The 15,339-nt window shown below is 46.3% G+C and overlaps 1 protein-coding gene across 1 annotated transcript in view; it reads right to left on the bottom strand.

The window, feature by feature from the left end:
- Positions 1 to 5,069: 5,069 nt before the first annotated feature.
- Positions 5,070 to 15,339, bottom strand: part of NRP2 (neuropilin 2) — a 119,040-nt gene continuing 108,770 nt past the window's right edge. The window contains exons 16-17 of the mRNA XM_040228718.1: positions 10,717 to 10,767; positions 5,070 to 8,386 (exon numbers count right to left, since the gene is read on the bottom strand). Coding sequence (XP_040084652.1) covers positions 8,082 to 8,386; positions 10,717 to 10,767 — 356 coding nt within the window. The 3' untranslated portion in view covers positions 5,070 to 8,081. The remainder of the gene's footprint in view (positions 8,387 to 10,716; positions 10,768 to 15,339) is intronic.

The following is a 15,339-nucleotide window of genomic DNA, read 5'->3' on the forward strand; positions in this document are numbered from 1 at the left end:
TAGTCTGTACAAAAAGGCAGCCTGATGCCGGTTAGAAAGGGGAGTTTATACAAGTCATTCACTCACTCATTCATTCAACAAACATTTTTGATCTTACACAGTAAGAATCAGGTATGAGTTGGGAGTCCTGATGCAAAAGTGAATGAGATGCTTCTCCTTATTCCTCGCTTTTGCTCCAAGCCAGATTCCCCTCTGCTTCAGAGTCTTTGCACCTGCAGGCTCTTCTGTCTGACATGCTTTCCCTTCTGCCTTTCTCACTTATCTGATTTCAGCTCCCATTGGTCATGATGCTCAGGGAAAGCTTCCCAGAGCCTCTCACATACTCATAGCTCTTTAAACTCCCACCTTGATTGTCACGACAGATTCATGTGGTTATTTGACTTACCTATGTCTGTCTCTCAATTGTAAGCTCCCTGAAGGAAAGGACCATGTCCATTATGCGTATCATCGTCTCCTGGCACCTAGCAAGTTACATGTACTTAGACGTTCAGTTGTGTCTGATTCTTTGTGACCCCATGGACTGTAGGTAGCCCATCAGTCTCCTCTGTCCATGGGATTCTCCAGGCAAGAATACTGGAGTGGGTTGCCATTTCCTTTGCCAGGGAACATTCCCAACCCAGGGATCAAATTGAGTCTCCTGCAGTGGCAGGTAGATTCTTTACTGCTAGTGCCACCTGCAAAGCCCTAGCAAGGCACATAGTGGGCATTTAATCTATTAATAATACATGTTGATTACATGAATGAATGTATGCATGCATGCTTCCCATAAGAGTTAGTGGGACATAGATAAGTAAGCATGTCAATTTCTATGTAAATAGCTATTAGTGAAGGGCTCTGGGAAAAAGAGCAATTCTGCTGCAAGGGAATTTGGATTTGGGCCAGCTCCATAACAGAATCAAGCCTGAAGATATGCTCCTGGCCTCTCTGCAGGGGGTGGGGAGGGGGTCATCTGCAAAGCTGTGTGCTCACTGCTTTGAACATCACAGATTCAGACAACCGAACAGAGCTACTCCATCAGCTAAGAGGTCAGAGTTTGGGGCTCAAAATTCATTTAACCCAAATGCTCAGTTTACACCTAGAAAACATGAGATATGCCTGACTTTCCCAAGGTCACAGAGCTAGAGGCAGAACTGAGGACCCTGGGCGCTGAACTCCGGGACCAGTGCTCTCTCACCTCCTCAGCATGTTCAAGTTCAAGGGGTGAGGAACACTGGTAGACTGAAAACCCTCTAAAGTTTTCTTTGAACTGTCACAGGAATTAAAAACAGTTGGCTGGAAATCGAAACATGAATGCAAGGAGAGGTGAGATGAGGGGGTGGAGGAGGGAAAAAAGGTGAAGCAAAAAGGTTGATCCAGAAAGGCCGCCTGCCAGGGCCCTGGAATCAAGGCTTGGCAATACGGCAGGGCCCCCAGCGGGTGCTCGGAGAGGCTGCGCCTCAATTCCCAGCGGAGGCAGTCAAGGACTTCGGGATGGAGATTTATTAGCAGAGCTGTGCTCCGCAGTAACCTGGCTCTGGATGGCTCTGAGAGGCTGGGCAGCTGTGGAGGCTGCAGCCTGCTCTTCTCAAACAGAGCCTCCTGGCTTTCCAAGGGAGGTTTGTTTGAATTAGGGTAGACAGGGGGGGCCCACTCCTGAACACAGTTGCCTAGGCCTGCTGGCTTGGTGAGGGGCCCAGAACAGAGCGTCCCCAAACCACCTGCCCAACTCCCGAGCATTACCTCTCTGCTGGTAGAGGGCTGTTCTGAGTGCTTCTGTGTATATGTGCGCCAGGCTGGCTCAGGTGGCTTCTCTGCAAAGAGAGGGGCACTGCCTACCAGGTGGCATCAGGCAGAAGGAGGGATAAGGGACCACTCACCTACGGCCAAGAGTCCCTTTCTCTTGCGGCCCTGGGAAGCTGGCTATGACACCCGCTTCTGGCACACACGATTGTCCTATGGGGTTTTCTGGCTGGGAAGAGAGAGGACCCAGGTGTCCTTTTCTGGAGAAGCTGCAGAAATAACTTGACCCATGGCTCCCTCGGAGGTCCCCGGCCCACCTCCAGGGAGAACAGGGAAGGTGTGTCCTTCCACCAGGAGCTCCTCACAGGGGCACCTGGGAGAGCCAGGGACGAGGACTGGCCTCGGGGGGTGAGCAACAGGCTTGGGGCTTCTAGGAGGTGGGACTCCAGGGACCAGCCAGCCGAACCTCTGCCACAGTCCTTGAGCTTCATCGGACCCTTCCCTTTTGTTGATGGGAACTGGTGGTTAAAGTTACTGTGAAGCTCCTGGGAGGAGGGAAGGAAGCAGAGAGGACCAGCACAGGTAACATTTCCTATTCTGATCAGCAACCCTCTCATCACACAACCTACCCCCAGGGGAAACATTTCCCTAGGAGTTCTGTTTAGTTCAGCCTGCGACCGGATGCTGAAGCCTGTGAGAACTGGGATAGACTCATCTTTCCATGTCTTCTTTGAGTGCCCCTCCCCCACCCTCATCACCACCACCAACGTTGCAGGGGCAAAGGAGCCTCGGGCATCCAGATGGATCCTGTTCCCCTTAAGGATGGGCCTGTTCTAACTTCATTTCACTGCCTCCCCTGAGGATTCTATAAACATTTCCAGAAGGATGAAGATAAGAAAAAAAAAAAAAAGATCTTATGTAAACATTAGATGGCTAGGGACCAGGAGGTATTAGATGGTTGAGGCTTTAAAAATACCCACAAGCTTGACTAAAGGGAAGTAGAAATTTACTTTCATTTTAACTTCTGTTATTGCTGCCAGGGTTAGTAAAACGGTAGAAGCAGGCATATGATGAGACATATGATATGATGAAGATCTCAAGAGAGGCTGAAAGGGAAGCTGCAGAGCCATGGCTGGGGTGACCTTACTGGCCAGTGAGGAATGGGGATGGGTGCATCTGAGGGCTGCCTTCTCTATAAATTGTTGTTGTTCAGTCGCTCGGTCATGTCTGACTCTTTGCGACCCCATGGACTGCAGCACACCAGGCTTCCCTGTCCTTCACCATCTCCTGGAGTTTGTTCAATCAAACTCATGTCCATTGAGTCGGTGATGCCATCCAACCAATATATAAATTAAGGAAGGCCAAAGAATGATGCAAGACAGCAACTCCTCACTGCCTAAAGAATCTTATCTGGCTGCCCAGTCTCCATGCCCTCCCCACTGCTGATCATGCTTTCATAGCCCTACCTTGTGGGCCTAGGAACAAGCTCTTTCTATTAGCAGGATCTCTATATGCTGTACCTTCAATTGGGAAACTTTTCCCCAGGTACTTTGCTTAGCTCAGTCTTCCTTGTCTTTTCAGGTTATCACCTGAAATATCTGAAATATCACCTCCTCAGGGAAGCTTCCCTGATCAACCTTTTAGAGGGAGAGACCCTGGTAATTCTTTTTAAAAATAGCTTCAAAGAGATATATTGTATTATATCAGATTCATTAGGTTCATTATGATAATTTATTGACTATAAAAGAGGTAAGTTGTATTTAATATAATTAACCAAAATTCTATAATACTGGGGCTTCCCCAATGGTTCAGCAGTTACAGGAGACACAGGAGATGTGGGTTTGATCCCTGGGTTGGGAAGATCTGCTGGAGGAGGAAATGGCAACCCACTCCAGTGTTCTTGCCTAGAGAATTTCATAGACCGAGGAGCCTGGTGGACTATAGACCATGGGGTCACAAAGAGTCAGGCACAACTGAGCATGTCCATACTGTAACATCTGTGATAAATAGTTGTGCTTTACAAATATGAACTCAAGTGACACAAATATTCTGCCTTCAGTATCTGGCAATTCTCTATCAGAGCTATGTGTTTATCGAATTTACCAAATTTACCAAAAGCAATCCTATATGTTTGGCTGTTTGCTTTCCATCCATTTCCCTGAAGTGTAAGCTCCAAGAGTTTACAAAATCAGGACATGCTCAAAAACATTTCTTGAATAAACAATTGAACCAAATGTGAACCGAGCTCAGGATGGGGGCAAATTCAGTTCAGGTACACATCTTCAAGTCTCCCATATATGTGGGGGTGGAAGGGATAGGCTGAGAAGTTCATAGTGAAGCTTTTCACTCCTCCTCCCCTGGAAGCAGGCATTGCCTAGGAGTGTACTGGGTCTCCTTTAGCTTTCCCTGGCCAAAGTCCAGCTTGTTTTGAATCCAATAACCCACAGGTGAAAAGATCTCTGATCATTTTGTGAAGCCAGGCTACTTTTCCTTTCTCCTTGACCAGAGGTTCTTAAACTCAAAGGTGCATCTGAACCCCTGGTGGATACGGGTGTGCTCAGTTGCTTAGTCATGTCCTACTCTTTAGGACCCCATGGACTATAGCCTGTCAGGCACCTCTGTCCACTGGATTCTCCAGGGAAGAATACTGGAGTGGGTTACCATTTCTTCCTCCAGGGGATATTCCTGATCTAGGGATTGAACTCAAGTCTCCTGCATTGTAGCAGATTCTTTACCACTGAACCACCGGGGAAGCCCAAGAACCCCCTGGAGGGCATGTTAAAATGTAAATCTCTAGGTCATCCTCCCAGAGTTTTTGATTCAGTAGATGTAGGGTGGAGTCTGAAAATGTACACATCTGACAGTGAGGCTAATAGTTCCGGTCCAGGGACCACACTTTGAGAAGCACTGTTATAGACCTCGAAATCACTAGAGATATTGACAAGCAAATGTTTCAATAGACAGGAAACAGCAGAGTCAAAAATCACAGGGGACTGGTGATGTCCAGGGAGGAGGAATGTTAGTAGGGCTCACGGTCTCAGAAATCTACCAGGCAAGTCTATGGGCTGAAATGGCCAACTTGGCCACATAGCTCATTACCTGCCCATATGATATTTTCACTTTATAAAAAGCCAGCTAACCAATCTACTTACTAACAGCATGTAAAGGTGCTAAGAAGCATTGTCCCAAGAGAGTGACCAACCATCCCAATCTGGCTGGGACGGAGGGGTTTCCCAGGACCACAGGACTTTCAGAGCTAAAACCCAGCAATGTTCAGGCAAACTGAGATGTTTTTGGTCACCCGAGGTGAACCTGTCTCTTTGTCTCCAATAAAAAAAAATGCAAAAAAATATCTCTGGTATAATGTTTATTTAAATAGTAATCTTAAAAAGGTTTTATACAAATCATATAAACACAGTTTGACGTTGTTTATTTTTTACATTGAAGAATCACAGTAAAAGCTCTCAAGTTCCCTTGATCTGGCTCAGCCAGTGGATGGTCAAATACCTTTAACAGCTAACCTTGGAAAAGTTAACCTCCTGTGTGACAGTTTAACTTTTCCCCTTGTTTTCTTGCCATTCGTGCTCATTCCTTGGACCCTCATTCCTGTCAACTCCCCATGCCCACCTAAGAGAGGAAGCAGCCCTGTGGTCCTGTTGACCGCCTAGTCTGGGAGAGCGCGGAGGTAATATGTCATTCAGTACAAGGCATAAAAGGAGATCAATACTGTGAGTTGGGTTTCCCAAGGGGAAGGAGTCAAGGAGATGGTCAGCGAGCCTACCTGCAGATAGCAACAGCAAATGCACCAGGGTGTCCCCTGGCCAGGTTATAATCGGGGTCCTGTCTTGCAACAGAATAGCCTCCGGGGCTGGTGAGGTATCTTCATGTAGCTCTGGCTGGCCTGCTTTTGTTTAGCATCTGGAGCCCACTCAAGGGCTCAAACCAGCCACTGGTGACTATGGATATAGGACATTAGAGGGATGTAGGTTGAGTTCTACATAACTGAGAGGTGAACTGCGGGTCGGAGACAAGGCTGGTCTTTGGGGGAGTTGTAGAACGGCCCACAGGACTTAAGAGGGCCAGGGCCCTCAGTGTCAACTTTTGAACTCTCTTCTTCTGCAGGTTAACTCTGGAAACCCCTGGACGTGCTAACTTCCGGAACACTGAGTTACACGGGAAGGCGAAGAGGAAGTGGGCTAATTAAGAACTTGCTTCTGCCACACGCTCAGCTCAGGAGGGCCTGAAGCTAAGGCCTTGGGCTTGACAGCTTCACTTTTCACCTCTAACTACCACTGTGCCAACGAGTGCCAAGATCAGCAGTGACACTCGGGCCTAGGTCAAAGTCACAACAACACCACTGAGTCCCACGTGACCATTCACATACACAGTAGATACAGAGAACTCAAAGACTGGCAAAGACACACACACATAGGAATAAATAGCTGTCGGTATGAACTCTCCCTCTCTTCACACAGAACACTGTGACATTACCATTTGAACTAGCATTTTCATAAGTTAACATTGAAAGGAACCAGCCAGTCCCGTTCACCCTTCCCCTTTCACCTGGGTATGAGACAAATGACATTGTGGGTGACCACAGCAGCAAAAAATGGTCTGACAGTTCACCACTGATTAGCAATAGGCTGGGCATACTGTTTGGGTTTCAAATGTATTTCCAGCACGCAGGTAAGCTGTAGGCATTACTACAAAATCAAGATTTGGATCCCGGTGCAGACAATCTTCTCCTTCACACAGTTTCATGCGATTCCAGATGCCTCCCCTTCTAGAGCAGTTGAGAGTCATCTAGGGCTACGATTACCACTCGAGTGGCAGGCCTTACTCCATCCATAGGATCAGTGGTGTGGGGGAAGCTGGGTGTGGAGCCACTGGGTGAGGGAAGAGGAATAGAGGAATGCCTTAACTTGTATGGTATCATTGATTTCTACAAAGAAGGAAAATACATTTTTTTCTTCATTTTTTCAAGGCACTTAATAAAAAAAAATACATAAATTAGTGTGTGTGTGGGTGGGTGTATGTAAGAACACAGGTCTCTCTGGGGTTGAAGCAGCGTTAGCATTTTGGTCCACAGGGCGTGCAGACTTTTGGTTAGAACCAGCTCTCAGGCATTGCAGTGCTGCTGATGCTTCTGAAAGGTGGAGGTGGTGGCTGTCACCCCAAGGAGAAGTGTGTGTTTACTAGCCTAACAGAGACGGATGTATCAGAATGTCAGTCTTTGCTATCACATGATCACAGACAATGGACTTCTTTTTCTCTCTCCACTGTTCTCTTCCTTTCCCGTCAGCTGTCACTAGTGACGTCTCACGGATGGACAAACATACCGATAGCTTATATTTCCCCTGCCCCATCTCAGAGGATGTCAAACAGTGCTGCTTCCTGGGGCTTAGAGACCTGACAGTGAGTGTGTATGCATGGGTATGCATGTGTGTGCATGCCTGTGTGTGTGTGTGTATGTGGTACACGTGTGTATGCTTTAGAAGAACAAGGACGAAGGAAAAGAAAAAGCAAAACCACCACCAGAGGCCCCACAAAGCAGCCTCACAGCCACAGGTTCTAGGTCTAGACTGAATGAATGGCTCCTATTCACAAAGCACGTTTAAGGCTTGTCCGCTTCTAACATGGAGGCGCTTCTACGGATTTTGACGTGTGAAGTTTCCTTTCTGGTTTGTTTTAAATCGCATGTAAGAAAGAGCTGTTCATGCTGACCCTAAAATGGCAATTTTCCCCTGGATAAAAAAAGTTAAAGGCAACAACATCCTACCGAAATGCTAGGACTGGAAACGGCAGCTTGTCAAGTTGGCTGGCAGAAGGTATACCACAGCAAATCCCGGAAGTCATGAGACGATTGGAGGGTGGGATAAACTGGACGGCTTTTTTTTGGAGAATTTATCTTCTAAAGATGGACAGTCTGAAAAGACCCTTTGCTTTCCAAGCGTTGATTAGGAAGAAAAAGCAGAGACTACTGATCACCACTCTGCTCTATTCTGGAAAAGTCATTCTCTTCTGCCTCTTTGAGTTGCTCACAGACGAGGGAAATAAAACAGAATTAGAATTAGTAACAAACTCACAAACAAAATAGAACTGTGACCACCAAAGAGATGAGCGCCCATCCTTGTCCCAGCAAATGATTCAGCCACGTGGTCTCAGGTGGGTCCCAACCCCCTGAAAGACTGCATTTCCCCGCTTCCCTCAACTCGCCTGGCTGTCCTGTCCACACCTTCAGTATTCTGGATCGGTGGGATGGAGATTATGGCATTCAGTTTCCAAAGGGAAAAAAAACATTGTGATTTTCACTAGCCCCTCTTGCTGGAATGAAATGTCAGGTGTGATCTGGGTGCAATCTGTCAGGCCTCTGAGCAGCACTTCTGGTGGTTCTTCTTGACCTTGTGCTTGAGGCCGTCGTAGAGCTCGAAGTTGTAGTTTTCCAGCGTGGTGCAGCTGCGGGAGCTCAGGCCGGAGTAGGAGCAAGTGCAGTAGAGCAGAAGGCCCGCACATGTGGCCCCTAGGAGGACGCCCAGCGAGCTCATGGCAATGATGGTGATGAGAATGGGGTCTAGAGTGTAAAGCCAGCTCTTCTCTTTGTCAGCCAGAGGGGCCCCAGACCCGGAGGTCGGGGAAGAAGAGTTGCTCCAGTCCACCTCGTAGTCATCTAGGACGTAAAGGACACAAGAGACTGCAGACACTGCTTCTTTGAGAAAGAACTGAGACTCCCCCCAGCCCAGTTCAGAGGTTTTTCAGAACCTGAGGCTGAGCTGTTCGACACTGCAACTATCCTGAAAGTGAAAGTCGCTCAATCGTGTCTGACTCTTTTTGACCCCATGGATTCCACAGTCCACAGAATTCTCCAGGCCGGAATACTGGAGTGGGTAGCCTTTCCCTTCTTCAGGGGATCTTCCCAACCCAGGGATCAAACCCAGGTCTCTTGCATTGCAGGCAGATTCTTTACCAGCTGAGTCAAAAGGGAAGCCCTGCTTGGCTTCAAAACCCAGCCCCACCTTGTCCTAGCTGCGTAACCTCGGGCAAGTTATTTAGTTTCTCTTTGCCTCAGTTCATTCATCTGTGAAATGGCACTACCAATAACCTCACTGGGTTGTTAGGAGGTTTGAATGAATTAACATTTGCACAGTGCTTGGTGTCCAGCACAAAGTAAGTATGGTCTAAGTATCTGATACTTAAACAGTTTGAGTCACAGTAAGTGAGCTTAGATTTTCACAGGGTGCCTTTAGAGCTCTTGGAATAGCCCTCTGTTCTGTATACTCGTCTTCCTTTGTCTCCTTATCCCTTACTTCCAGCTGCTTCATGTTAAATCAAAGAACAGGCTGAGACTATTTCAACATGACGAGTTTTCCAATTTGGCACTCCTAGCCATCCAAGCAGTAGATTTTTTTTTTTGATCCACCAGGCCTCACGACCTAAACTTTACCTTACTGCTATGTGTTACAGATTCAGATGTTGAATTCTGACCCCTAGTACCTCACAATGTGACCTTACTTTGAGGATAGGTGTTTACTGAAGTAATCAAGTTAATATTAGGTCCTTAGGGTAGGCCCTAATCTAGTATGACCAGTGTCCTTGTAAAAAGGGGAAATCTGGAGGCAGATACAGGTGGGAGAATGCCATGGAAACATGGAGATGGCCATTTACAAGCCAAGGAAAAAGGTTTGGTTCACAGCCGTCCCTCACAGGCCACAGAAGAAGCCAGCCCTGTTGGTACCTTGATCTTGGACTTCTAGCCTCTAGAATGGTGAGAAAATAAATTTCTGTTGTTTAATCCACCCAGTTTGCAGTATTTTATCATGGCCACTCAAGCAAACGAATATATTTCTATAGCATGATCAAGACATGACCACATCTCTGGCAAATTTCGTGGGATTTCCTAATAATCCCATGAAGAAGGCAGGGTGATACTATAATTTGAAAAAAATAGATGAGGAACTGAGGCTTTGAGAAATTAAGTGGTTAGGTAACTCACTCAAGTCCCCAGAGTTAGCAAAGAGTTAAACTAGGACTAGAAATCAGGCTTTCTGCACACTCATCTTTCACTCTTTCTACCCCGTCTAGGCTTCTGCCGCTTGATCTATCACAGGCTTTCTGTGAAGGCCAGTTGTGCAGCTTTGCCCATAAAAGGAACGTTAGACCAGGCTTTGCAGGGGGAGTCTGCATTCAGTTAACAAGGTGCTGTTTGGGTTAGTCACTCTGTTTCTATAACTACACTTGAAGTGTTTGATTAAGGTCAGGTTAAAAAAAGCAGCTCTATAAACTGCTCTTCTTAAAGGCATCAGTCTTGGTCTAAAGCTGCTCTTTGAGGCGAACCTTAGTGATCTCTCTTGGAAATCAACTCTGGCTCTCAGAGACGCCTAGAGAGACCTGTGCTCCTCTGAGTGGAGGAAAGATATTACATCTGGATGTTTGCTCAGCGCCCCTCCAGTCAGGACTCCTGCTTCAGCCTCATGGAATATGTGTATTTGAAGTAGGAAAACAGAGCTTGGAATAAGTATGAAAAATGAGATAGGTAGTGAGGATGAGACCTAAATCCTGCAACGAGCCCCACCTTGGTTCCTGAAAGCCATGGAATCAGAAATCTCAGCAGGCCTGAAGGAATGTTCACACTGACAGTTATCCACTAAGCCCTTTTTGGAAGTAGGTCAATGGGTTCAAGCAGTGACATGTATAGAGGAGCCTGGCTTTCACTTCTAAATGGTTTATTCAGATTTGAAGTTCATCAGTGTCAAAAGTTGCCCAAAGTAGGGGACCTATTTCAGATTAGGCAGAGGAAACTCAATAAACTTTCTAACTCTCTAAATTTGACTTTGACAGAGAAATTGATGGCTTCTTCATTCCTCTCTGGATTATTGTCACATATTTCTGGCTGATAGTTCTGAATTCTGGCCCTCCTATACCCTGGGCATTATTTTTGTTGATAGCTTTATAGCCAAACTTGACTTTCATGATTATCTTCTAAATCATAACAACACTTACCATCAATTTCATCCTCGTAGCCCTCTCTCCCATGTATTTCTGGGATGTCCACTATAACAAGAAAGAAAATTAAAAAACAGTCAGTCATAACAGGTTCGAGTGGCTAAACGGCAGAGATGCCACCTTGCTGAAAATGACTCGCCAGCATTGTGGGAAGCTAAAAAATTGCATCTGCTTCTGGATCATTTGGTATTGCACATTACCGGATCCGTCCCCCTTCAAATGACTTGACTTGACTTCCAACAACAACCAGAAGAACAGAAACAATAAGAAAGGCCTTAAGTGCCCAGTAGATGCTCGCTTGTATCTTTATAATAACTGTTATTTACAACCAGTGTAGGTCTGAGTCTTATCTAAGGCAACTTCTCTCATGTCCATCATCAGATGCATGACTGTGATGTTCATCTGGTATAACACACTGCCCCTCCTCATATGAAGGCATTTAAGCGGACACAAAGTATAAAAGTTTCTCCTCTGGATTGCAACAAATGTAATTTAAGTAAGTCACATTTCATCATTATATGTTTTAGTGTATTTATAGAACTAGAACTGGAAAGAATGTTATAACGCCTGTCCACCCCCACATATCCATGCTAATACTTTTCTCTTTCCTTCCCAGTCTATTTTTCCTATTGGCTTTCTTCACGGTTTAGAATAGATCAAACATAGGCACCCAACCTGACTCACCCAGGCTTGAACAGAGCTAAGTTAATTTACTCCGAACTTTCTCCAGTATTATTGCTGTCTATCTTTTTCTTTTTTTATGATAATTTTTTGGGGGAAGGGGGATAGCTAATACACGTCTCTAATTCACTTTGCTGTCCATCTTATAGAAATCAGAGCCAATGGAAATTACCTGTCTAAAATGGTAAAATATTTTAAAAAGAGAATCAAATATGTGGTGAAGAACAGGGTCTTATCATTTCTTCCTGTCTTATGAGTTAATTATGCCTGTCCCAGCTATCAGGTCAAAGTGGCACCAGTGAATGTATGTGGCCCTTCAGAAATTTCATTCAACTCGAAGTCAGGTGAGCTACCGTGATGTCAGCACTATAAATTTATATCCAAAAAAGTCAAGACTGCACACAAACTCAAGCTTCCAAAGAGCTAAACTATCAAACAAGAGGAACAAAAGGACTTCAGAACAGCCTGAACGTCTCCCTCATCCGCACAGAATCTCAGGGAAGATCTACTTGATCACGACCTGAACTAAGGATCGATCCATCACTGCCATGCTTGGCATTCAGGCTTTCCCTGGAGGCAGAGGTTTTCATCCTGTTAGAAGTCTTCCTCATTCCTGGCCAAAGTGCTAAAAGCACGGTCTCATCCTCTTCGTCACCAGTGAGGGATGCGGAAAACAAAATGCCAAGACCCCTCTGGAAAGGATGAATGCCATGTGGCACCAATCCTCCATAAATCCAGTCTGTTCCTGGCATGTTTGTAGCACAGCAACTAGTACCTGCAGGCCCTGCCAACTTCCGCACCTCAGTGCCCATCCCTACATTATTCTCCTGGCCTCTACAATGCAGGCTGTGCCCTTGGAATGAAGATGGAAACATGAATCAACAAAAGGCAGGTGGTATCTGTCATAGGGATCAAATCAGGCTCATGGAAAGCAACCCAGAGGCTTTTTAAAAAAAAATCTTACGAGAAAAACAAACATGGAAGAAAACCACCACATTTCTAACAATTAATCATTTTTATGGGATGCTTATATGTCTTAACACCTTCATGGTTAAAAGAAGCAGAACACTGGATAAGAAAGAATATGTGGATCAACCCAGGATGAAAACCGCAGGGCTCCTGCCAGTGACTTTTGGGCCAAATCCTGTTCTTGCTTTTAGGGATTCCATCTCTGCCAAGGATGTGACAAAGTTTTGGAGGCTAGAGTGCCATCTTGCTCCATCTCACACCCTCAGGGAAGAATTCTTAACACACTATTGATCACCAGCTGGAAAGGAGTGGATGTGGCATTGATCTTGGAGGAAAAAGGGTAAGAGGATGGTAATGACTATGAGAACATTTTGTCCCAGGAGATCATAGCCACTTGTCTCTGAGGGCAGAGGACTGGATGAGATGACCCTTCTTCCCCCAAGAATAGGTCCATTTTTAAGGTTCTATGAAATTGATTACCCGGATGTGGCTCAGATTTCTGCACCTGTAGGATCAAAGGCTACTTCAGGTGAAGAACACTTTAGAGGCTTGACTTGGCTTTTTGCAGAATCACTGCTCCCAGGAGTTTGGTGAGTGGGAAGGGGTCAAAAAAAAAGGATAAGTTAATCAACATTTTCAAAAGCGCATCTGTTCATGAAGCCTTAAAGAAAGAATGACACACTGGGGAAAACCCCAATAAAGGGAACGTTTGTACAAAAAGCCATTTACTTTGATAGCAATTTTCTCTAGTCCCCTTGCTAATATTCTTGATATCTGTGTTTGGTTAAGAGCTTTCTTTCTTAGAAGCCTCTTTGCTCTTCATGGACCACTTTCCTTTTCTGTTGAGGCCAAGAGAGAAACTTCAGCCTGTTTCCTCAGTATGCTGGCAGGGTGTGTGGATGTCCACTGGGTCCCTGTAGTTCTAGTAAAGAAAAGGCAAGGGTGGGTTGGAGGGAGGAGGAGTGAGCCAGGAGTTCAAGGCAGAGACTGGAAGCAGCACCTTCCCAGGAAGGGGACATAACAGCCAGCAAATGGAGACCTGGCTGGGGAAGAGAGGCTGAGCAGGGACCTGGAACTAAACTTTTTAAATGAGGACATTCCAGGACTCTTTTAGAAGGCGTGTGTGTTTGTGAGTGGGTTGATGGAGAGTGCAGTGAGCCCCACCTTTAAAAGAACGCAGATCAGGAATGCATCTTACCACCCACACGACTTCCACTTTCAACCTTTGTGCTGATATGACCCTGCTTCCTTCTGGGCCCCTGTGTGGATTCAGGCTCAGGTCAGTCTGACTCCAAAACCTGAATTCTGACTCTCAGTACTGTACTCGGGCCAGAGAAGACCCTCCTCCTTCAACTCCTCCACCTGTGCACACAAGTTCTCTGGCTTTGGGCAGAACAGTGCATTTCACCTATATCATCCCTGTGTGTGCATGCGCTCCGTCACATTCGACTCTTTGTAGCTCTCCAGGCTCCTCTGTCCATGGAATTTTCCAGGCAAGAATACTGGAGTGGGTTGCCATTTCCTCCTCCAGGGGATCTTCCCTACCCAGGGATCAAACCCACGTCTCTTGCATTGGCAGACGTCTTCTTTATCACTGCACCACCTGGGAAGACCATTCCAATAGAGAAGACAGTCTGCCTGGTCTTCATCCCAGTGGGCTGGATACACAGTGTCTGGCTGTTTGCCTGCGTTGCTGGCTCACCACTTTGACGCGAACTCACCAAGACTTCTCATGAATGTGAGGATGCGGTGATCTGAAATTGGGGACTTCATGTTTTTCATGATAGACCTTATCCAGAGAGGGAAGGTGGGCTTTCATTGTTCTTCATAGAGCAGTGTTCACTTACTGACTACCAGCCAATCAGCTAGTTCTTATTAAGAGGGTCGACTACGTGCCAGGGAACCATACAGAGGAGTTTGGAAAATGAAGATGTATGGGACCTGGGGTCTACAACCAAGGCCCTTCAGTGTGATTGGGAAGCAAGGACTCACCGTGCCAAAATAGCACAAAAGAAAGGGGGCTGTTGTGGAGGGAACTCAAAGTGCTGATGGAGTTGGAGGCAGGGATTGGGCAAATGAGGGTGGAGCCACTGCTGGGAAAAATGTGGGAGGATGGGGCAGCGGCTTTGGAACGGAGGCTGCTGCCAGGGGTGGGGAGCAGGTGGGGAGTCCAGCTCCTTTCTCTGATGGGTATGGACGGTCTCCAACATGGCACCTGAGCCTTTAAGCTTGTACACTGATCTCTTGGTTTGCGGTGTGAATTCATTTTTTTTAGATCCACTGAGGAATTCAAAGAGATTGCCTTGCCTGGTCACAGATCTCCTCCTTATATGTCCCTACATCAGAGTCATGTCTCTGCCCACCTCCCTGCACCAGCTACTGCAGACCAGCAGAGCTAGATGAAGAAGAACTCACAAATGCCTGGAAGGTAGCTGAACAGAATTTTGAGAAACTAAGTGATTAGAGTAGCCACTACTTAGAAAACAAACAAAAAACCCAATTCAGGAAAACCTGGTCATTTTCATATTGACATTGCATCTCAGGCCAGATGGTTCCCTTGTTTCCCTTAGCATTGTGGAGAGGTGGGTTAGGTACCCAGTGAAGAGTGAGTCAAGGTCTTACCTGTCTCCTATTATCCTGATTTTCCAGAACAAAAGACCCTATAGTGGCTAGTTACCAAGACAACTTCTGGACTGTTCAGCAACCCCCCTCCACCCAGGAGGAGTCGAATATTCTCCAGCATCCTTGTCACTAAATTGCAAAGGTACAGCACAAAAGAGGAACAGCCATACCGGTCATGAACTGAGCCTACTCTAGGGAGATGTGTATCTCCCAGAGGGGTTTGGAACACTGCCTGGCAGTGTAAGACCACACATGCCAGGCAGGGGAAATACCCCAGACACTCCAGCCTGCAAGTGGAAAATTCCCCCTGAGTGTGGTGTAGGTCTCAAACAAAAATGCTCTCTCTCC

This window comes from Oryx dammah, unplaced genomic scaffold (genome assembly GCF_014754425.2).
Source record: "Oryx dammah isolate SB20612 unplaced genomic scaffold, SCBI_Odam_1.1 HiC_scaffold_27, whole genome shotgun sequence".
NCBI classification, from domain to species: domain Eukaryota; kingdom Metazoa; phylum Chordata; class Mammalia; order Artiodactyla; family Bovidae; genus Oryx; species Oryx dammah.